This window comes from Anoplophora glabripennis, unplaced genomic scaffold (genome assembly GCF_000390285.2).
Source record: "Anoplophora glabripennis isolate ALB-LARVAE unplaced genomic scaffold, Agla_2.0 scaffold861, whole genome shotgun sequence".
Classification (NCBI taxonomy): domain Eukaryota; kingdom Metazoa; phylum Arthropoda; class Insecta; order Coleoptera; family Cerambycidae; genus Anoplophora; species Anoplophora glabripennis.
Window position 1 is genome coordinate 55,942 of NW_019416947.1, and position 25,149 is coordinate 81,090.

Consider the following 25,149-nt stretch of genomic DNA (forward strand, 5'->3'; position numbering starts at 1 on the left):
TCTGTTTTCATACCTTAGCGAACGGTGCAGCTAATCTTTGTTAAAGTAATGCAACTTTAGTACATACAAACATTAATGTTTATTGTTTAATAATCGATTTATAAATGCAAAATGTATACAATATAATTTGTAAGAAACCACAATAAAACTCGCTTATTTTCTTCTATTATTATCCTGCAGACTCAAACAAGAGTGAACAATTATAATGGGAATTGATAAGCCATGGAAAATATGTATGTAAGTAAGTATATGTAAAAAAATCGTTACCGCACTCAAAATGCAATTGCTGCATATGTTGATAAATTGTTTGTCATATTTATGTTTTGTTTTGGTTCGTCCTTTAACGAATTCTATAACAATCTACTCATGCGAGTTTTTAAATATCGCTCTGTTTGTTTCAGAACCAGTTCTTAATAAGATACATGTTTTTGTTTTATTCATAATCAATTTGTAGTGTGCAACAGTTTTTGAACTGTTCAAACGGTTCTTGCATAACAGCAGGTGCTAGTTAGTTCTGAGTTCGAAATTCTCAAATTTGCACATACACTTTTATGGTATATCCTAACAAAGGGAGCAGTTTTAAAATTATAGAATTATAATTTCATAATAATATCAATATATAAAAAATCAAAAAATTAATATATAATTTTACATATGCTCTAGGAAATATTATAAGAATTTAGGAACCTATGTCAAGCAGTATACTAGACGATGAAGAAGTCCTTACAATTCATTTTAACATTAGAAATATTACTGCATCATCATAAAAATGAAATACAGATACCTGTACCTGTCAATTCAGTGACTCACACATCCTGAATTTTACGGTGCCATCTAGTGGTCATAAATTTCACCAATTCTATTCTACCTATTCATTACGGTCGGTCGCCCAAAAATGTTTTGTTTTGTTGTTCTGTGGTCCTCATGTTCAAGCGCGGTTTTTATATGTGTTTTGTAGGTTAATAATTGCTTTTTTGGATTTAATTTAAAGATTGTTAATTTGTGATATGGTAAATAGTCTGAATACCAAGGTTATTTAATGTTTTACTTGAAAATAGTGTGGGGATGATGTATTATCTTTTATCAAATGGACAGACGACATGGATATAAATGAGCTGCTAATAACATCTTCGGTTTCATCCGAATCATCTGCTTGTTTATGGGATTACAATACATTGAATGTGCGTAAATTGTTCAAAAATGGGGGTGTGTTAACTTCAAAAGGTTTAGAAGTTGTTGGACAAGACTACATACTTGGTTCGGAGTTAGGAAAACCAATCTTACATGTTTGGCCATTGAACAGTCAAGAATGCTCCAAAAATACAAGGTATGAAATCTTGTATTTTACTATAACTAATATCTATATTTGGTAAACGTTTAGCATCTAAAGTAATGGAAATATTAACATTTTTGTGAAATAATTTATAAATATCTCGATTAACCAAATAATTTTAAAAAATTTGGTTCAAACAGTTATTGTCAGAACATATGTAGCTGCCAATGTAATAACTTTTTTATTTTTTTTTAATTTCTTGCTACCTACTGCATCAGATTTTTTTATTTTTAATAACCTATTGTAAATTGTTATTAAACATTTATCAACACTGTGTCATAGAAACCAAACAGTTTATATACAAAATATGTTATTTTTTAGGCTAATTTTGCCTGAAGTGGCCACATGCCTAGCTCTTTGTCCGAGAAATATATACTTCGCAGCAGGTATTAATTGCAAGGTATACGTTTGGCAGTTAACATCTGGAAAACTACTATCCGTTCATCAAAAAAACTACCAACCAGTAACCATCATAAAATTTTCGAGTGATGGTGATTACTTGCTAATAGCTGGCCAAGATGGAATGCTCGTAGTCTATAACTTTGCCGAATTGGTTAATTTATCAAATAGTTTTTTAACACAAACTGATATTGGACAAGTTGAACCAATTTACATAAAAAATGATCACTCAATGCCGATAACAGATCTTCATGTAGGTAAGTGCTAAAACAATATTTGCAATATTTTTAACAAATTTTTGTATTAAAATATCTTGGCATTATCTAGATAAAAATTAAATTTTCTGCTGAGTCCGAAAGTGATAAACGGAAAAGTTCCTGACCTATAGATTCCAAAAAGAAAAATTCCTGACATATGGATTCGCCCCACACCCCCAATTCCCCCCAAAAATTCAAAAAATCCAAACAGGCCATCCAACCTACTGATACTTAGTAAAATTTTCCGCTGAATCCGAAAATCATTAAAAAAAATTCTGATGTATGGTAGCATACGGAAGGTATTTTCTAAAATGATTTAGTATTTTAATTCCGCAATCAATCGAGATACGAGTTCAAAACCTGGGGCTACGTCAAGACATCTACCAATTCAGGGTAAATTCTAAACCTGGATATAGAAAATACCTACCTAGCTTAAAGTGCTTAAAGTTACTTAAGAACTTAAGACATTCTGGAAAACAGTAAGCTTTCACTGAAAAATTTCAGGATAATAACCATAATTTGTAAATCTATCTTTTTGAATTTTTGGGTGGAATTGAGGGTGTGTGGGGGAGAATCCGTATGTCAGAATTTTTTTTTATCATTTTCCGATTAATTACCTAATCCGTAATAAACACATTTTTATTTTGTGTAAGTATCAAAAGTGTTTCTAACAACACGTAAGTAATTCAAATTGTTTTCACTAGTGTAAATGTTACAGAGTGAAATAGTGACTACTGCTCGCATTTCGTGCATGACCGGCAGCACTAATTATAAGAAGGTGTATTAGGACTAGAAAATTAAAATTAAAACCCAGAATGGCACTCTGAAAAATGTCTGAGACAGCGCGAATATGCGAAGGGTGAGCCCTTGGAACCGGGATGATAGGAAAGTATTTAATCTAGATCTGGATGAGAGTTAATATTAATTAGCATACGGGGCCGCGTGTAATTCGGAAACACAGTCAGCACTCACTGTAAAACTCGAAAATTCGATTTTGACTAAGTGTTATCAGTCGGATGGTGACCCAAACGCCAACGTCATAAATAAGCGACTTGGAATTATTTAGAATCACCGCCGACTAATACATACTAGTAAATATAAAATTAACAAACTATTATTATATATACATTTTTTTTTTATTGCAGTTACATAACACATCAATAGATTATTTATTTTCGTTCGCCATTGTCAATGCGCGTGCGTTTCTGATAGATGTAAAATTTAAAAAAAATCCTGTTTNATATATACAGGGTGCTCCTTAAGTAATTGTACATAGAAGTATGATAGATTTGTGACTTTAAAATATTACGATTTGAGCCAACTTGCCTTAATAGAATATTGATAATAAGAAAGATTTTTGGACATTTATACAAAAAAAAATTATCTGGGGGTTTTTTCGTATGAGAAATCATGATTTGGTATCTAATTTAATGTATCTCTTAGAGGGCGCCACATAAGCCACATGTGTGGCATAAATGTACGCTAAACTTTTTTGCCCATCAAGGTAGCCCTCTTTTGGGAAAAAAATATTAAAGGCACGGCATTGTAAGAACAAAAATGTATACTTGTTAACAACCTTTAAACTTAACGGTTTTCGAGATAATCGAATTTTAAAAATTGGCTGCATAATTCTTTAATTCATTACGAGAAATAGTAACGTAGTAGACGGAAGTCACAAATGATTTTAACAGCTAAACATTTTTGTTTTCATAATCTATGACATTTGAAAAAGTTTTAATTGAATATTTCAGATAATTAGGGAATAGCAGAAAATGCCGAGACAATAATTTTTCTAATACAGAAATTAGATTTGAAAATCTATTTAGGAATTTAGGCGAAAGTTGTTCATTTCGTCCCAAACGTGATAATTTAGGCCGACCGAGAATCATTACGCCTGATCAAGAAGATGAAATTGGTTCATGTTGCAGATGATCTTAAAGTTAGTACAAGAAGGTTATCTTCAGCTTTAGGAACCAGTAAAACTTCAGTTTTAGAAAGACTAAACCTCGATAAATATCACCCCTACCATTTTACGCCTGTGCAAAATTTATTGCCAGCAGATCTACAATTAAGAACCAATTTGCAAGTGATATCCGAAATAGGCAAAATCTTGACCACACCTACCTTTACTAATAGAATATTACTTACGGACGAGGCAACATTTAGCCGCCGTAGTATTTTTAATTTGAGAAATAATCATATCTGGGAAATTGAAAATCCTCATTTTAAAAGAGAAAGACATTTTCAACACGAATTCAAAATAAATGTATGGTGTGGGATCATTGGCGACCATTTTTTAGTGCCATACGATTTCCCGCATACTTTGAATGGTGAGAACTACTTACATTTTTTACAAAATTACTTCATTGATCTTTTGGAAGAATTGCCACTAAATTTCAGGCAAAATATGTGGATTATACAAGATGGTGCACCTCCTCATTATATGAGAGAAGTCAGAACATATTTAAATACCAACTTTCCTGAACGCTGAATTGGTTGTGGTAGTCATTTCCCTTGGCCAGCACGTAGCCCAGACTTTAATCCTCTCGATTTTGGCGTATGGGGCGCAATTAAACAACTTGTTTATAAAAGTTCCATAAATACTCACAACCAACTTTTGGACCAATCATATTATTTAATAGGCCATCTTTTATGGAACGTATGGATAAATGCATCGAAGAGAATGGTGGACATATCGAACACTTACTTTGACATAATTAAACCTGTAATGTTAGTTAGCTTAGTTTTTTATTTTCTTAATATGTGTAAAATTCATTTCTAATTATGATTATTAAACTTATAATTTAACTGCTTTTATTTAATTTCTATTTTTTTTGTAATTTTTGATGTCAACTCCTAGGTTACATCAGTATTCATCCTGTTGATGTAAAAACATGATAAGCGTATACGACTTCTACGTTAATATCTCTCGTAATGAATTAAAGAAGAATTATGCAGCCGATTTTTAAAATTCGATTATCTCGAAAACTGTTAAGTTTAGAGGTTGTTAACAAGTATACATTTTTGTTCTTACAATGCCGTGCCTTTAGTATTTTTTTCCCAAAAGAGCGTTACCTTGATGGTCAAAAAAGTTTAGCATACATTTATTCCACACGTGGCTTATGTGGCGCCCTCTAAAATATACATTAAATTAGATACCAAATTATGATTTCTCATAGCAAAAAACCCCAGCTAAAATTTGTTTTGTATAAATGTCCAAAAACGTTCAAGTTATTGCGAAAAATAAATTTTGAAATTTCACTTTTAACACCCTGTATCTTTCTTATTATCAATATTTTTTTAAGGCAAGTTGGTTCATATCGTAATATTTTAAAGACACAAATCTACCATACTTCTATGTACAATTACTTAAGGACCACCCTGTATATATTTTTTAATCGCAGTTGCATAACCAGTGCCGTATTAACCGTGAGGCGCATGAGGCGCGCGTTTCAGGACCCGGTGGTCTCAAGGTCCCGCTCGCACCCGACCACCGCACCGTTCCGTCAGGAAATTTTATTCTTTTTAAGTAATATTTTAATAAGTTTTTTAGTATCCTATACAAAAAAAGTTGTTTGTACTTTTCATACGACATATGTTATCCCTAGTATTTTTGCATCCTGATGACGAATCCGGTGTCAGAATTGAGCTATCACATCACATGAATTTCCTAATCTCAAAAAACAGGTAAAAATATCAAAAATTCACGAAAAAGTGCTAGGAAAAATACATTTTTTTTTTCTATATTCAAATGTTCATTTATATGGTTAAAACCCCGCCGAACGTGAATCCGCGGTCAAAATTGATGGTTCTTTTTCTAACATCAAAAAAGCAGGTCAATTAAGGTCAGATATCATGAATTTTTAAAAAATAACAGATTCGCGCCAAATTTGGTATACGGGAGCTTTCGGAGTCGCTGATCACGGATCCGAGGTCAGAATTGCGAAATTCATTTTGTAATATTTTTGTTTACTTTATAACCTGAGTACCCAATCATATTTTAACCTTCTTAAAGTAGGTACATAAGTAATTGATTAAATTTTTAAAAACGAATTTTGTAAATCCGATCTCGGATTCGTGATCAGTGACCCCGAAAACCCCTGTATATCAAATTTGGAGCGTATCTGTTATTTTTTGAATATTTGGTCTTCCTTCTTGGCTCTGCCATCTTGAATTTTGCAAAATGACCTCGGATCTATGATCAGCGACCCCGAAAACCCCCCGTATACCAAATTTGGCGCGAATCTGTTATTTTTTGAAAATTTGTGATACCTTTTTCTTTGTGATTTTTTTTAGGTTGGAAAAAGAACCATCAATTCTGACCACGGATTTACGTTCGGCGGGGTCTTAACCATAAGAATGAACATTTGAATATAGAAAAAAATTTTTTTGTATTTTTCCTAGCACCTTTTCGTGAATTTTTGCTAGTTTTGACCTGTTTTTTGAGGTTAGGAAATTCCTGTGATGTGATAGCTCAATTCTGACACCAGATTCGTGATCAGGAGGCAAAAATACTACAGATAACATATGTCGCATGAAAAGTACAGACAACTTTTTTTTTTGTGTGGCGTGTTGTCAGAAGCTGTAAAAATACTTTTAAATCAGTAATTTTCCAAATATTTTCTGGGTGACGAACCCCGCCCTGCACCCCACTCTCGATTTCTATCCTATATAGGGGCCCCGCCAAACCCTTGCGCCTCAGGGCCTAAGACACTGTTAATCCGGCTCTGTGCATAACACTGCATCAATAGGTTATAAATTTTTCAAAAATGCAATTAACTGATTAAATTACGCCACTAAAAAAATAAACACTCGAATTAACAAAAAAAATATTGATTCATTTCTGAATTATTACCAAAAATATTTTTTTAACTTCGTAAGTAATTCAAATTGTTTTCACTAGCGTAAATGTTACAGAGGGAAATAGGCTATAAATTTTTCAAAAATGCATTTGGATGATTAAATTACGTCACTAAAAAAATAAACACTCGAATTAACAAAAAAATATTGATTCGTTTCTGAGTTATTATTAAAAATATTTTTTTTTAACTTCCAACACAACGTAAATTCTAAAGAGTTAATAATTTGTGATAGATTTATAAGTCAAATTTTCAACATTGTTGATGCCCTACCTCCTTTAAATTTAATTCCACTTGCAGGAACTATTTAAGTAATACGAGTTTAAAATTTACCAACATGTATGTAGAGAGAGCTCATACCATTGTACAGGGTGTCTCCCGGGCTGTTACTGGCTAATAAAAAACGTGAATAAAAATTTCGCTTGGAGGTTTCAAATAGGACTACTTAGGCTTGCCTTTGAGCCAAAAATATTATTTTTGGAACTTTTGGAAATACCTGTTATAATGTCATGAAGAATATTTTTCTGAGGCTAACTTGAAACTGAAAGTGTGATTATTAAAAATTGTATTTTTAATTAAAAACGCTTAATTTATTTAATATTTTGTAACTTTCCCGTATCTAAAGGAAAACAGTAATTTTTTTGACAAAATACCACACTGCATAGCTTAATAGGGCGATGCTATACAGGGTGATTCAGAACTTACCCAAAAAAAATTTTGGATGTACAGGGGACCCTTACAAATACAATTTTGTAAAGAAAAAATCAAAAAGGGCAGTTCGAAAATGATTTAAAAATACACTTCTGCACGGCACTGGAAACTGGTCCACTGTAAAACCTGACCTAGCACAATGCGACCGGCATGGTGGTGTGATAAAAACGGACAAAAACTTTCGCAAGGAAAGAAATATATAAATAGAATTTTATCGGACCTATTTTATATCGGCAATTTCAATTGCTTTTGCCTTTATTAATTAATAAAATTAATTTGTGTTTTTAAATAATAAAATCATTTGACATACCCGATGTGTAAACACATTTGGGTCCGTTGTACTCAGTTTCTATGAACTAACACAAATGTTGTCTTGTTTCACCATAACACAAATGCTTCACCATAAATTAAAACGATATCCATCAACTCCGAGTACACGCAAACCATTTTTGACACTAACTACTAAAAACATATTGTAAACACCACAGATAACACGTAAAATCGCAACGACGATTGCAAAATCCGAATTCAGTATTCGGAGTCGCTGAGCCACGTGGCGAATGACGCTAGAGACTACAGTTGTCCAGCTATGTAGTGGTTGAATGTATTATAACTTCTTTTTTTCTCGGAAACTATAAGGATTTTACAAAAAATTTGTTTACGATATTGATTACATTTCTCATGCTGCATCTATTCCCAAATTTTTCTGGATAAGTTGTGAATCACCCTGTATAATAATAAATACTCGATATTTTATAAATTGCCAAAAATATAGATATCATATATAATATACTTTGGAAAAGCTTTTTTGATGATTTTTTCAATGATCTAAAGATGTATAGTCTTTCCGAAGTCAGTTGAACATGTATAAAAACTCATAGCAATAAAATTTAATGAGTTTCATAGGCGACCCTTAAAAAGTTTTCTGCTAAAGATAAAAAATTGTAATAATTTGTATATAATATGTAGAAAATTTATATTATATATTCATTTGGTCAACAACATATTTTAATTATTTATGTCCTCAAACAATTTTATTATATTGATGGTAAATTTTGCTTTGTTCCATTTTAAAAGGTCTCCAAAGTGCCATGTTGTAATATTAGTAAACAAAATATCTCTCCTATTTCTCCCTGTCGCAATTGTAATATGAATGATTGATAGATGGTACCTATAATAAATTAAAATTACCTGAATCACCAAATTCCACATTGCTGCACTGCACTGCTGGGCAATTTGTCAATCACTTGTCAACAACTGAGATTTATTGCGCATTCGACCATTGCGTTTGTAGGCCGTTTGCCCGCGCCTGCATTTTTCAAGTAAGCGTATACATTTCTACCACCTCCACATTTAGTTCGACCAGTATATGGGTACGGCTAAATAAATATGGGAACAAGTTTTTCAAATATTTCAATTTAATTTCTTATAAAGATTTTTATGCAAAAAATCGCATTTTTTTAGTTTTTTGCTTATAAACCCTAAACTACCGATGCAATCTGAATGCTATAAAGAGGTAATTTGTAGAGAATCGAATTACGAATAAAACGAGGTCGATCGATCTGTTCGGATAGTTAGAAACGAAGAAAACCCGGAAAAATCGGAAAATTTAGCGTTTTTTTTTAATTCGTTACTTCCCCATTTTTTAAGTTGTAGAACTGACCCTCTGCACAAAAGTAGTGAATTATATTCACTTTAAGTGTGCACAAAGCAGGCGCTGTCGGACCATTAGTTTTGACAATTGCAATTTGAATTTTTTGGTGCACTATTTTGTAAAATTTCTGGATGCGTTAGAGGTGGTCCGATTTAAATTTTTCAGTCGGATGAATTGATGCGAAGTAGGTGAAAAATTCCGCCAAACAAGCTCAAAAACGTCCGAACGTTCGTACGCGATCGAGTTGTGGGGGAAGATGGGGAGATGAGGGGCAGTGGATATATAGGTATACAATTTTGAATATACGGTATACAAGGACACCTAAATAAACAGGGTGTCCCTGTACTTGATACAAAAATGTCGAGTACAGATAGATAAGGTCAAAATAATATCAGTTCTTCATATAAACTTTTTTCAAACGGGCCTTTGTTAGGGCTCTCAAAGGTGAAAATTAAATATATATTTTTATTTACAATCTCTAGACCAGGGGTCGGCAAGTAATTTTAGGTGGGGTCCGGATACTTTTGAAAATTTTTAAGGAGATCCAGTAAAAAAATTCATATTTCTTACTAATTTTTTATTTTAATTTGGACTCAAATTTAAGCTCTTACTAACCATTAAGAACTCAAATCAGTCACACAATTGTAAAGTATTAGAAAAAAATATTTTTTAAATGATCTATTTGTGTAATTTATACTTGAAAAAAATTTTGGCGGTCCAGTATTTTACCTTCCACGGTCCGGACCTGGACCGCGGTCCGCCAGTTGCCGACCTCTGCTCTAAACTATTGCATGCATGATGCAAATTTGGTGATTTGGTGAAATTTGGCGGATTTGGTGAATTTGGTGATTATGTGGGAATTTGATGAAATTTGGTGATGGTGACATACGTGTACAGCATGTCACCGTTGTAAGTGAAATTTTATTATGCCAGGGTCTGATTATGTTCAATTGTTAACAACCTAGGATTTTTGCATAGATGACGATCGCAATCTGTCTGTATCAAAAATAAGCCCCTTAACCTTCTTGGTTCAACTCGGTAGAATTAACAGTTTAAGAAATGTTTGTGATTTTATGTCACTGCACAACGAGCGGCGCCTCCACCATTTTTTGCATTTATTGACTACATATTTTTAAAATAAGAGCCTAGAAAATCTTAATGTCTGCTAATATAATTTTCACTAACAAAATCTTCCAAATACACTTTACACATAATACAAAATAGAAAAACAAAACAAGAATAAGTTAAAGTTAAAAGAATAACTTAAAAAAAAATAAAACTATGAAAATTCATTCTCAATATTGGCACCTTCCGCCTTCACACACTTCCTAAGACTACGAATGTTATTTGTTTGTACATGAAAGAGCAGTTCCTAACCTGTTAACGAAGGTCCGTATGAAAAAAAATTATATGAAGAACTGATATTATTTTGACCTCATCTATCTGTACTCGACATTTTTGTATCAAGTACTGGGACACCCTATATATTCTTTGGAAGAGAAAAGTACATTTTGTAAGAAAATTTTCAAATTAACGTTTGATGTCGATATTTGGCGTAAATCTCAAAAAAATGCAAGAGCAGAACAAGGAATGTCCACAAGTTTCACAATATTGTGATTCCGTGTATTCTTACCACTCTGTCACTGGGCATGCTTAAGTTCCTTGTAAAAAGTAGATGCTTCTGGTTGTTGACAATATGATAAATTGTATACCTATATATCCACTGCCCTTGTCACGGTCTTCACCTCGACGGCGTATGCGCGCTCGGCCGTTTTTGAGCATGTTTGGCGGAATTTTTCACTTATCATAATTTTATTGGAAAATTAGAATATACATTTTGTAAGTATTATACTCCTACTTTTAAAATCTGGCTGATAAATTAAAATCGGACCACCTACAACATCAGAAATTTTGCAAAATAGTCACCAAAAAATTTTGCCAAAACTAATGGCCCGACAGCGCTGGCTTTGTGCTCACTTAAAGTACATACAATTCACTAGATTTGTGCACATGGTCAACTCCACAACTTCAAAAAGGGCGGAGTAATGAATTAAAAAAAAAAAACGCTACATATTTCGATTTTTCCGGGTTTTCTTCGTTTCTAATTATCATCAGATCGATCGACCTCTAGTTTTATTCGTATTTCGATTCTTTACAAATTGTCTCTTTATAGCATTCAGATTTCTTCGTTAGTTTAGGGTTTATGAGCAAAAAACTAAAAAATACGTTGTTTGCATAAAATTGTTTACACAAAATTAATGTAAATTGGATTAAGAACACATAAGCATATATCTACATACTGTTTTTAATGGCACAGTCCGTTTGCTACTAGTATTTTTGTCACAAACAAAACTTTTATTGATTGGCCTATTTGTTAAACAGGACACTACTATCAAAAAAGGTCTTTCTCGGGTCACTTAGTATTTAAATTATGATATTTTCTTAGCAATGTGTTAACTACAAATAAATCCTGCTCAAGGAACTTTTTAAGAATTTTTATGTTTTAAGATTAAAATGTTTTAATTGTTGTAAACAAATCACAAAACTCAAATTTTACAATGCGATTTTATTTTATAATTAATTGAACACACCGCATATAAAAGGTAACGTTCCTTTACGAGTAAAACTACGAATGTATCATGAAATGAATAGCCTCACATACTGGTGCTCGAATTGAGTCAGTGGATTCCAACTTAACCCAAACAACGATAAACTGCGCCAAAGTTGTTCGCTGCTTAGAGTCGCAGGAATCCATAACTCACAGTTTAGAACATAAATTTTATGCAAAAAGATACAGCTTCATCTACCGACGAGTTTTACCATTTTCTTTCTATAAGAGGACAAAGAGTAATTAGTACATAGCATGTTAACATATTCACACATTAATGAATGTCTCCGAAGTATATTGTCCGCTTCCAAATCATAAATGTTTATATTGAAATAGCGCCTATTCATTGCTTATAACCCAAACAAAGTCGTCTAAGGCTGGTCGGCTGTGTTGAAATTCCAAACGCCAATCTTGTTCCGCTTACAGTCGGCCATCCTGATATTCCTGATTGTCCTCAATCAGGTTAAAACTGGATTCAGAATCCTAATGAACATTAATAAAAATTAGAAAATATGAAAAAGTTTCTGAGCATTTGCAACAGTAAGCATAAAGATACAGGAGTCAAGTACGAGAGTTTAGAAGAATAAAAAACTCAAAGCAATCATAACAAAAAGTGCCACATGTCTAGTAAAATACCCTCTATTCATGCAAAGTATGAACCAACACATGCAAATACGTACTCCCCATAGTGAAACAGGCATGAGACATTATGTGGCAAACATCCACATAGAATCACATCAATCATCTCTTTGGGGCATCTAATAGACGATCATCTATCAGGCATCATGTGTTAAACAATCACATGGAAACATACTAATCATAATCATAATCAAACCTTTATGGGGCATCTCATAGACGAACATCTCTGAAGCATCATGTGGGCAAACATCCACATAGAATCACACCAATCATCCCATAATCAAACCTCGATGGGGCATCTCATAGACGAACATCTATGAAGCATCACGTGGGAAGCACTTACCTGCGCTGCTGTGCTCTTAACAAGTTATCCATGGTTTTAATTTGTCTGTAGCTATAATTGTCGGACTGGTGTTAGCTCTACCACTTATAACCTTAGTAACAGCATGTCTGCATTGGGCAACGCTGCCGTTACCCTGAACGGACCTTTGCACTTTGGAAGTAACTTGCGGGTTTGGCCAGTGCTAGAAGCATCCGTCTTTTGGACCATCACAAGATCCTCAATACTGTACTTATGTACCTTTGTTCGCTTCCTGTCATATCTTTTTTTTAACCGCCTGATCTTGATCTATACGATCTTTAACTTGATTCCGAAAGGAAACTAGATCAGTACGACCCATTTGTTGTTGAATTTCCGACAACAGCATCCTATCAGTGATTCCTCTTGGTTTACTATCGAATAAAACCTCCCCGGGCGTAGTCCTTACGGTCTTGTGAACAATTTTAACTTGAGTGTTCCACATATCATCTGCAACATTTCCAGTAAGGGCTGCTAATGCATCTAACACGGTGCGAACTGTCGGAATTTATGCGACGTAGATGCGGTGCCTCTATCAGTAACTATACAAGTGGGAACACCTAAAACATCAATAATGACTTTCAGACATTTAACCACATGCTTGCTTTTGGTGTTTCGTACAGGCTCAAAAATTGTAAATTTAGTAAACCCGTCGACTATCACTAATAAATATGTATTTCGTTTTTTTTGATTTAATAAAAGACCTAAATGATCGATGTGCACCGTATGGTATGGAACCGTAATTTTTTTTATTGGGTTTAAGAGCCTTTTGCCCGTCTAAGCTTTAATAAAGGCAATTTAAACAAGCATTTACATACTCAGTTACAAACCGATGCAGTTTTTTATATAAAGTTTTTTCTAAACCGAAATGACCTTGGTCGTCATGACATAACCTGCAGATTTGCCATCTGTTTGATCTTGGTACTAACCATTTATTTGTGTTTCCAAGTTTTCGATAAACAACATCACCCTTCAATGTATAATTAGCATGAAAAATTTTATTACTTGGTTGTCGATCTTTAGACCGAAGAATATCTCGAATTCGACATATCTCATTGGCCTGTGATGGAGCCAATCAGTTTCTGTTATATTAATAACAAGGACTTGTTGGGGAATGCGACTTAAACAGTCAATGTGGGCCATTTTGGTCCCAGCTCTATATTCAATTTCAAAATCATAGCCTTAAAGATAAAGCCACTATCTTGCGACTCGAGGAATTATATCCTTTTTAGTAGCAGTACTGTGAATCGCAGTGCAATCAGTTACTAATTTAAACTTAATTCCTACTAAATAAACTCTGAAATGCTTGAAAGATTAGACAACCAGCGTCCAAGGACGTCGTTTGGCGACTAAAATTCGCATTATCATCACTTTGTAACAAGATTCCTGCAATTCCATCCTTGCAGGCATCTTTGTGCACTTCGGTACTCAATGATGGATCGAAAATTTTCAAAATTGTCCGAGTAGTCAAATATGTTTAATAGTTTGGATTGCATGTTCTTGTTCCTGAATCCATTCCTAATTTATATACTTTTTAAGTAACCTGGTAAGGGATTTCACCGTAATAGCAAAGCCCTGAATATATTTTCGGAATAAATTTGCAAGACCTAAAAATTAGCGAATTGCAAATTGCGGTTATTTTCTCTTCGTGAAATAATTGATCAAAATTTAACTTTCCGGCAAACGAAGTTTTTAATAAATGTTCCCACTGAACCCATGAATACTACGAACACATTCATTTACTTTATTTAACCAGTCAGTAACATTTTGGTTATCATCGCTTGGGTCAAAATCAGATAATAATCTGTCATCTTTATAAAGTGTCCAATTTGGTCTTTGTACGATTTTATCTGCAAAAATGAGCCTGCACTTACCCTCTCACGCAAATGGTCTATCTATTTTTGCATGTTTTCCACTGTCAATGTGGTGTGTGGGACCTTTGTAACAGCTCTACATCAGAGCTATGCACCATGGCTCTGAAGGTACTGGGTGTTGGGGTTGATAATGCTTCACCGTGTCCGTTCATGATTCACAACAAAACTAAGTCAGTGATATTCTCACTTATTTATTTGATATTTTTTATTTAATTTTTTGTATTTGTTCTTTATCCCACATCCGAGATGTAAGAAAATTAAATACTAACAATGAAACTAAAAAAACTGGTAATATATTAGACGAAGAGTAATTAGTACATAGCGTGTTAACATATTCATTATACAGGGTGTCCCGAAATTAATGGGACACAGAGCAAGAGTAGATTCCTTACATCAAAATAATGCGATTAAGCCAAACTTACCTTGGTCCATTTGTGACTAATAAAAAAGTTACAGGGCGTTAAAGTTGAAATTTTGAATTCGAAATTCTTAAAATTCTTAGAAAGTTTTCAAAGGATTCTTTTGAAATTTTGGATTAGGGGGTTTTCTGGGACGAGAAAAACGAATCCGTACTTAATTTTGCTGTAGACGCTAGAGGGCGCTACGAAATGTACTCTTGGTTGATAAAAACTGGTTATAAATTTTTTATTCGTGTGTGTACGAAAGTTTTAATAGAAAAATATTGTTCTCCTATCTATTTTTCACAAATAAGGGATACTTGTTTTATGTCGATCAATTTAACCTGTATATTAATGAATGTCTCCGGAGTATATCCGCTTCCAAATCACTAATGTTTATATTGAAATAGCACCTATTCATTGCTTATAACCCAAAGTCGCCTAAGGCTGGCCGGCTTGTTGAAATTCTAAAGGCCAATCTTGTACTTCTTACATTTCTATCTAAGCTTCGTTGTTTTGTTTTCTTATATTCAAATATTGAAGGCAAAGTAGCAGTTTTGCTTTGCGACTATTAACAAATAACATTGTTTTAGGCTCTTTTGGAAGAAAGTCCCAGTTTGCGACCGTATCCAGTGATCAGACATGTAGAATTTATAATTTAGCCGACGGTGAGGCACTTCTAACATTAATATTCAATGAAGTGTTGACTGCCACTGTTTTTGATGCACCTTGTTGGCAGTTATTTGTGGGTAATAATAATGGATCCATCCATCAGTTCAGTTTAAAAAATCCTCCAAGGAAACTTTACCATCACATTGAAGGAAAGAGCAGCTTAGTTTTTGGAGGCCCCAAAGGAAAAGTTGTATGTTTGGCAATAAATATTACCAATACTGTTTTAGCTTCCGGCAGTAACAATAATTTAGTGTGTATATGGGAGATAAAAAGTCGACAGATAATGAAACGAATTGAACACAAAGGTTCTATAACTAACATTAAGTTCGTATTAGGCTATCATAACTTTTTTTCAGAGAAATTGAAGCCTTGTGCGATTTTAAAGAGTTTAGAAAGGAGTATTAATTTGTCTGATACTAAGTTTACATTATCACAAATGCAAGTATGTGATTTAAATTTCGATGATGATGAAAAATCATTGGAAAGGGAACATTCTTATAAGAATTTATCAAAAGAGAATATGAAGTTGCGTTGTATAAATAGGCAGTTGTACAATGCAGCTTTAGAAATAAGCAAAAAATATAACTCGGTTTGAATAATTTTTAGGGTGAAATTTGTAAAATGGCTTATTTGTAATTATTTCTTAATTATCTTTGAAATTTGTTAAAGTTCAAAAAATACTTCCTTTAAAAACAGTTTTGTAAATATCTGTGGCATATGTAGTATGTAGTACAGTATTTTCCTAAGTTCTAGGTTTTCCTTTTTTTATGTAAAGATATTTTGTAAGTTTTGCATAAAATTTTTAAAATAATGAGTTTTATATCCAGAAGCAATTATCTTTAGTAGTAAAATGAAGTAAATGTTCAAAATCATTTTGTGGTAATGCATGTTTAAGATAAATTTCGTCTTATTTATGTAACAATATGAATACTTCTAATTGCAAGGATTACCTTGATTAGATTGGCCAATTGCCCCAATGAATGATGCCAACCTTCCTTCCGCTTTTTGATTTCTGCATCGATATTGTCCAGTTCAACGGATGTTGTGTTTTGCTTTGTTTAGAATTTAAACGACTGACTTTTTATAAGCTTTTATTGTTCGATGATTGCCTGGTGAAAAGCGAAGTACACTACGCTGTCTGCTTATATACTGACTCGACTGTCGCCGATCTAACGCTTGCCTTTTCCTCTCCTCTCTCCGGACAACCTTCGACTTCCTTAAATGCATATTTAACACAGTATGATAATATACGATATAAGTTTAGTGTACAATCAAATACAAGAAATAAATACAAAATACATTTTAATGAACAAAGTTAAAATAATTCTCTTCTTAACATGCCCCTCACCTTGGAAAATCTTAAGGGGCTTTAAAAAAACTTATGTCGTTCATCACAAGGACATTCGATGGTTCATCAATTGAAAGTGGGCATATTCGTGCAAAAGACCTCTTCACTTCGCCGTCTTGTGTTTGTAGTGTGGCAACTCGACTGATTCCATCGCGACCAGAATGTAGCTCTATGACTTTACCTAATTTACATTTTAAAGATGGACTTCCATCTTCTTTCATAACACACAGTATATCTTCTTTTAGTGTTGTCTGATTTTTTTCTCCACTTGTCTCGCTGTTGGAGCTCGGAAATGTATTCCTTCTGCCATCTGCTCCAGAAATGCTGCATACGTTGTTGGATCAGCTGCCATCTCGTTAGTCTGTTTACGGGAATTTTTTGGTAGTCGTGGTCAGGCAGACTGGTAATAGGTCGTTCAATTAAGAAGTGTCCCGGGGTCAAAGGCATTAAATCGGATGGTTCTGATGATAGAAGAAAAAGTGGACGGGAATTCAATTTCCCTTCGATTTGCACGAGCAGCGTATTGAATTCCTCGAAAGTGAGGTGGGCGTTCTCGAATACTCTTTTTAAATGCCTCTTACGGGACTTTACTCCGGCTTCCCACAAACCTCCGAAATGTGAGGAGTAGGGTGAAATAAATTTCTATTCAATATTATCTTTATCTAGTTCGGATTTTATTTTATTTTCACTTTTTACTAGACATTCACTTAACATTTTCATTTCTGACCAGCCCGATTTAAAATTACTCACTCCCGTTGTCGGACATTATTACAGCTGGGCGGCTGAGTCGCGATGGTAGTCTTCTCAGTGCCATTAAAAAACAGTATTTACTCAGGTATTAGCTCTAAATGGCAAGCCTTTGTCACCAAACATACAAAAAGTCCAATATAACATTTATATAGTTTGCCGCCTCGTCTGTTTTTATGTTTAATTAGAAAAGGCTGCTCTGGCTGGAGACGCAATGAAGGTAATTGACCCTACATTGGTTGAATAGTCGTCGGGTTTTGCCGAAAACATGGAATACATCGATGTACGATTTTCTTTGCAAGATTCCGTCCTAACACTGGCCAAAAGTTTTCGCATATTGATGCCAGCAATTGCTGCGGACCTGCGTGCAGTAATCTTTTATGTTCATTTTCGAATATAAGTTTGGTAAGATGATGCTTGGCGCATAGAATTATTGTTTTTCATCTATTGGAAACTTTGAGTTTTCCAATTGTCCTCCAACTCTTAAGATGTTGTCAGAATCCAAGTAAGGATTAAGATTTAGAATTCTGCTTTAACTATCTAACTCATTGTTTTTCGTTAGTTGGTGAATTTCTTGCGAAAATGATTCGTTTTGTGCGACTTTTATAAGAGCCTTGAATGCACATTTGACTTCTGATAGTGATAAAAAATCGAAATTACGATCGGAACTTGACTTAAGGCAATTACTTCGAAATCTGAAGATCCAAGCAACTACTCGTTTGATTTTATTTAATTGGGAACATTTTAGAAATGGAAAAGTAGTTTTGTTGCTTAAAAGAAATGTATTAACATGTAATTTAATATCTGCAATATTACACTGGTTGGGCGCCATTTCCTTGCTACTAAGTAATGTATCTGGCCATTGTGTTTCATCTGGTGCCAGAAATCTAGGTCCATGCCACCAGATATCTAGATTGTGTATTTGACTTGGTTTAACGCCACGTGATAAATAATCTGCAGGATTTTCTGCAGCGGGAATATGACGCCATTCATCAGATGCCGTTAATTGCTGAATTTCGCTAACTCGATTACTTACGTAAGTTTTTAGTTTATTCGGAGGAAGTTTTAACTAACTCATAACTATAATTGAATCCGACCAGAATGTGCGTTTATCTTTTTTAAATCGCAGAGCCTTTGACACCTTGTCAGTTAATCGTGATAAAATTAACGCCCCCGCAAGCTCCAACCTTGGTAAAGATACCGTCTTTAATGGCGTGACTTTTGTTTTGGACGTTATTAAGTGTACTGAGATTAACCCGTTTTGATTTTCATATCTTAAATATAAACATCCTCCATATGCCTTTTCTGACGCGTCAGCTAAACGGCGGAGTTCTATACGTTTTGGATTTACGATAAGAATATGTCGACTTATTTTAATTGAATTTAGAAGGGGGAGCTCAGAACGAAAGGTGGACCAACGAGTATGGATGTATTGTGGAAGAGTTTCATCCCAATTAACCTTTTTTAGCCACAGTTGTTGTAACAACATTTTTGCACTGATAATACACGGGCTTAACAGACCTAACGGGTCGAATATTTGTGCAGTGGTTGAAAGAATAGTGCGTTTCGTAATCTTTCCGTCGGTTATTGATGGATTTACATTGTACATTAAAACATCTTTAGATGGGGACCACGTTAAACCAAGCGTTTTCGCATTTTCAGTTATTCCAAATTCAATAATTTTGTTTGGTACACCATCCTCAGTTACGTATCTCAGTACTTCAGGGTCATTTGCCTTAATATATCTGTGACACGTCGAACGATCTGAGCGGCTTTTATTCAGCCAGTTCCATAAGACTGCAAGAAAGGGTGCCGATGTTGTTCCGTAAGTGACTGTATTGAGTTCATAGACTTCAATTTCATCTTCGGGATTTTCCCTCCAAAGAATCCTCTGTAAACACAAACATTTTAGAAATGTCTGCAGAAACAACGTATTGATGCTGTCTGAAACGTAGGAGTATTGCCACTAGTTCATTTTGTACAGTCGGACCTGTCATCTGCAGATCATTGAACGAATATCCACTGCTAGAAGGAGCTGATGCATCAAAAACGACACGTACGGGCGTTGTTAAACTATCTTCACGTATTACGCAATTATGAGGCATGGAGTAAGTTATTTGATCCTCCTCATCTTGGCCTTGAACCATTGTCATGTGTCCCAGCAGTTTGTATTCGTTTATAAAATCTACATACTGGCCTTTTATTAGATCCGGCTTTGACTTTAGTCTTCGCTCCAATGTTAAAAACCTTTTTGTATGCTCATAAAAATCGCCTAGTTGTTTTATAGTCTTTTATCGTGACAATAAATCTGCCATCCTCTGAGCGTTTAATATTTTCTTTGAAGTGGGTTTCACATTCTATTTCTTGTTTAGTAAACAACCTTGTACCCTTGCATTCTTCGTCTTTACCTGGCTGGAAGAATGATGGATCCGTCAATTTTATATTTTTTGGTATATTTACCTAATTTAGAAGTATTGATTGTCATATTCGGCAAATTGCCTGTAATTTGTGGCAATATAAAGCAAGGGAAACTGACCGAGTAATAATTACTCTCTTCATACCAATTTTTGGTATGAAGAGATTGAATAGTGACTTCACATTTGGCTTCAATTCTCGATAATGCCTTGTTTAGTCCAAGTACCGCCATATTTGCCTTTACACTTGGTAAATTCAACGTTCGTACAAATCCTGAGTTGTGTAACTGGATTGTGACCCTGCGTCCAAAATTACCCGCACAGTATGTGACTTTTATAAGAATCTAATATATTAACGTAACCTGTTGATAACAACATATACGGTTCTTGAATACTCGTACAGGCAGAAAGTGCAACATTATCCTGCGTATTTTTAACTTCGTCTGGGTTTGTTTTTCCATTTGAGTCATCTTTGTGCAATAATGTATGGTGCTTTTGTTGGCACTTTCTGCACGTACCTCGCCGACAAACCTTAATGTCAGGTCCTGGTCTTAGGCAGTTAGTACAGAGTTTTAAATTGCTTGCTTTATCACATTTTTCTTTGTTTGTAAGTGTTAAAAATTCGGAGCAATTTTGAATGTAATGTTCCTTTGAACAAACATGACATTTTGGCTTGAACTGACTTTGCTGTGTAGCTAATAATTCCCTTATACTGCTGGCTTTCATTTTGACTTAATTGTAATGTTTCCAAGAGATCGGCCCTAGATTTTATAAATGATTTTAGGCCCTCAAGCGATGGGACGTCTTTGCCTGCTTTGTAATTTTCCCATTCCCTTGATGTGACCGGGTCTAACTTTGAAACGACCATGAAAACAATTAAGGTGTCCCAGTTGTCTGTGGGTTGTTCCAGTGCTCGTAGATGTTTTAGCACAATATCTATGACTTTTCGTAACACACCAACGGACTCTTTTAGACACATGTTCAATAGAGAATAATGGATTTACATGGTTATGAACTAATAACCTATTATTATCGTACCTGTCCAGTAAAGAACTCCACGCTATTTCATAATTTGTTGCCGTAAATTCTAAAGATTTGATTACTTGTCCCGCTCCGCCTTCCAATGACGCACGTAAATAATGGAATTTTTGTATGTGGTTAATAGTTTCATTTTTGTGTATTAGACTTATAAGTATCTCGAAACTCCAACCAGCCAGAATACTGTCCGTCAAATTTAGGTAATTGAATCGCAAGTAATTTTGTATTACATGGAGAAGCGTGAATTGACCCTCCATTTACACTTTGCGCGTCATGCAATGAACTAACCGAGCCTTGATCAGAACCTACTTTTTTATTACATTTTTTTTAAATTTTCTTTGCTAATGAAATTTGTTGATAAAAATGCCTTTCAAATTTATCCCTTTTTCCGAGTTCTTTTTCTATGTCTTCCTCTTCTACAGCACTTTCTATTCTAGTGTGAATTAACATTTCAATTTTGTTTAGACGTTCACTTAATTGTATAATTTCTAAATCCGTTATGTCCAGGGCCGGATTGGCAGGTCGGGCGATCGGGCGATCGGGCGATCGCCCGAGGCGCCGCCTGTTCAACAATCCGGCGCGCCGCAATAAACTATCAGTACAGACTACAGTACAAATGAATCGCCGGCGTCGCCCGAATATAACATGCAGTCACGTATGTAGTATGCGAACGTAATTTCTGCGGTTACTGCGGTTGTGCGATTTGCGTCACACTGACTGCGATCTGGGACGTTTTTTTAATCTACAGTCTCCTCCCTCCACCGTTATTGTTAGAGAGAATAGACAAAGTTTTAAAGACTTGCTGTTACCATAAATATTTATTTGTTTGTTCTGCAAACTTTGTTAATTTTATAAAAATATTTTTTTTCAGTTATTTAGTTAATAAAGATTACTTGACAAAAATGTTTTTACTGTTTACATTTTTCTGCCAAGAAAAAGATGGCGCCGGTTATAACAAACGCCCGCGCCGATCTGTAGACCCAGTCCGGCCCTGGTTATGTCCGTCTTTCCCTGAATTTGTGTAACAAATTTAGAAAATAATGTTAGTTTTGACTTAAGAGTAGCTCTCTTTCTTTTCAATTCATCCATTTTTTTCATTCTTACTTTTCAGTATTTAATTGTAAATAACCTAACCTAACTCTTGGAATTTTAGAAATATTTTGGCGGAATAGTAATACAAGAGCCAAACAAATATGTATTTGATGTTAAATTTTTCTTTGAACGCCCAAATCCGCTAGCTCATACAATCAAACCGATATTGAAGAAAGGATAAATATTAATGGACACTTACAATTAATTAGTCTATGCTCGCCGGCACGTACGTCTTTCCCGGTACGACAGACAAAGTTCTTCCCAGCTGCTAGTTGTTGCTATCTCGCTCGCTGTCTAACTGCCGGTAGGTTTTTTTAGTCTTAACCACGCTCTGCTACCGCGCCATTATTCCATGGCTAGAAATTGGCCTCAATGATTTGGGATCGAGGGGGATTATCTCTCTTTATCCTGCCTCATCTCGTGTAGGCCTGGACAGCCTTCGTAGGTGGGCCCCATCCGTCGTCTACCCCGACCGCAAATGCGGCCGGTGTAGGCGCTTTGTGGGACCTCCTTTTGTCCTGGCTGGGCCCCGCCGGCTAGGGCCCTTTCTTCTGGCGCTCTTCTTGCTTCGCCGGCTCGTCTGTGTAAACCCCGGGGGTTGTGTCATATTTATGTGTGGTATGATTGGGTAGGGCAGTGCGGCTATGCAGCCTGGGATGCGCTTTGCTAAGGTGGCCCTTAGGCTAGCGCGGGAGGGGAGGGGTAAGGAGGGTATGGGGGGTGTGTATGTGTGTGTGTGTGTCGTTGTCTTCGTTTCTTGATCCTGGCTGTCTCTGAAACAGAAAAGGTTAGCGGGCAGGGGGGGGGGGGGTCGTTGGGGGGTCACCCAGGGTCAAAAAGTTGGTGTCTAGGTCTTTTGTCTAGATCTTTTGTGTTTGTCGGTCACGTCGGGTACGTAGTCAACGGCTTGCCTGAGGAGGGGATTGTCATGTCTAGCGGCTACGTCAAACCGTTTCTCCGCGTTTTGTCTTATTGTCTGTGTAGCGTTTGTGTATTGTAAGTCTCGTAATATGTCAGTGTTTCTTACGTACCAGGGCGCGTCGGTGGCCGTGCGGAGGGCTATGTTTTCCACAGCCTGTAATGACGGCTCTGCTACCATTTCATGTTGTGTTTTGCTTTGTTCAGAATTTAAATGACTGACTTTTTATAAGCTTTTATTGTTTGATGATTGCCTGGTGAAAAGCGAGGTACATTCTACGCTGTCTGCTTATATACTGACTCAACCACAGAACATCCCTAACTAAGAACGAAATCCTTACTCTTGTTCAAAAGGGGTCAGGCTCTGTGGCGTCATCTCTTGTTTCGGCCTATGTACTAAGTGGATCCCGCGAAATTTGAACTTTACTTTATTGAAATTTATTATTGTAGTTAACATACTAAATGTTAATTTAACATGCTAATTACTGGCATATTAAATTAGCATTACTATTTAATATGCGAGCAATTATCATGTTGAATTAGCATTTAATATGTTAAATTCTACTGAAGTCTAGTTATTTGTAACGAGGACATCGAATCAAATTAGAAAAAGTAGGTTACATGAAAAAAGGCCATAAAATAAAAAGCACATCATAATAAGTAAGTATTAGTTTATTTCAAAAGGTTAATATAAATCAAATGGTTGGTTTATAAAAAAGTATTAGTCCTAACTTAGCCTTAAGTTAACCTTAATCTTAGTCCTAAAAATTTAAATGTACAAAATGTAATGTATAGAACTAGGGCAAGGTTAAGATTTTTATAAACCGATACATTACATTCTGTATATTTAACTTTTTAGGATTAAGATTAAGGTTAAGTTACGGTTAAGTTAGGACTAATACTTTTTTATAAATCAACCAAAAAGTGTGAGACATATATATATACATATATATATATATGTACATAAGAAATATACAAAAACAAATAATAAACCTGGAAATAATTTTTACGAAACTACGCTTCGAAAATACAATTGTTTGTTAAGGGCCCCATATTCTTTAAATAGTGTTTTCCGCAAAGACAAATAATTTCAAACATTTAATAACTGAATAATCTAAAGCTTATCAAATAATAGGAATGTTATGTCATGAAACCTGAGTATTTTCAAAGACGCCGCAGTAAAACGATAAACAGGTGCAAAAAACGATCAAACCATCAAGGTTTTAGGTACTGAAATCTACGAAAATACTAACTTTTTTATATATAATTCCACATGTAAATATTCTTATAAAATTTACTTGTTTAGTCCTACATATAAAATTGTTTACTTTTATTTATAAGTACGTGAAAATAATTCTTAAAATGTGGGGTTAGAATAACAGCAAACGCATGTTTTACAAACGCATTTTTTTAGTTATTATTTTATTTGAGTAAATTTAAATGGTGACAATGAATAAACAAAACATCAAGGATTTTATTTTTGTGCTTACTTTTGTTCTACACGTTTTACTTTTAAAGATTTCAGTACCTAAAAACGCCAGAAATGTCACTATTTCTCAGCCAGGAATATGGCCACCTTAACATACTTACTACATACACTATTTGCTGGTGTGCACCCTGACGTCTCGGGCTGTGAAGTTCTACGTGTTCCGGCAATAACGCAGGAGGTTTTTAGGCCCTGGGGGCCAATTTTTGGGAATGTACGCTTATTTGCGTATGCTTAAGATGCGCATGATATGAAACGTACACTTTTCTTTGTACCAATTTTTGGATAATATGCGCAAGTCAAAAGACGTCTAAGTTAAGCATTCGCAACATTACGTATGGTTG

General features: G+C 34.7%; 1 protein-coding gene across 2 annotated transcripts in view; it reads left to right on the plus strand.

The window, feature by feature from the left end:
• The first annotated feature begins 927 nt into the window (after positions 1-927).
• LOC108913045 (WD repeat-containing protein 18) overlaps positions 928-25,149 on the plus strand; it is a 43,855-nt gene continuing 19,633 nt past the window's right edge. Inside the window, exons 1-3 of one of the 2 annotated variants that reach the window (XM_018718507.1) lie at positions 928-1,327; positions 1,655-1,989; positions 15,684-15,952. In XM_018718507.1, the coding sequence (XP_018574023.1) occupies positions 1,101-1,327; positions 1,655-1,989; positions 15,684-15,952 (831 nt within the window). In that variant the 5' untranslated portion in view covers positions 928-1,100. Of the gene's footprint in view, positions 1,328-1,654; positions 1,990-15,683; positions 16,981-25,149 lie in introns of those variants that run through there. The other variant, XM_018718506.1, reaches the window with a different exon arrangement.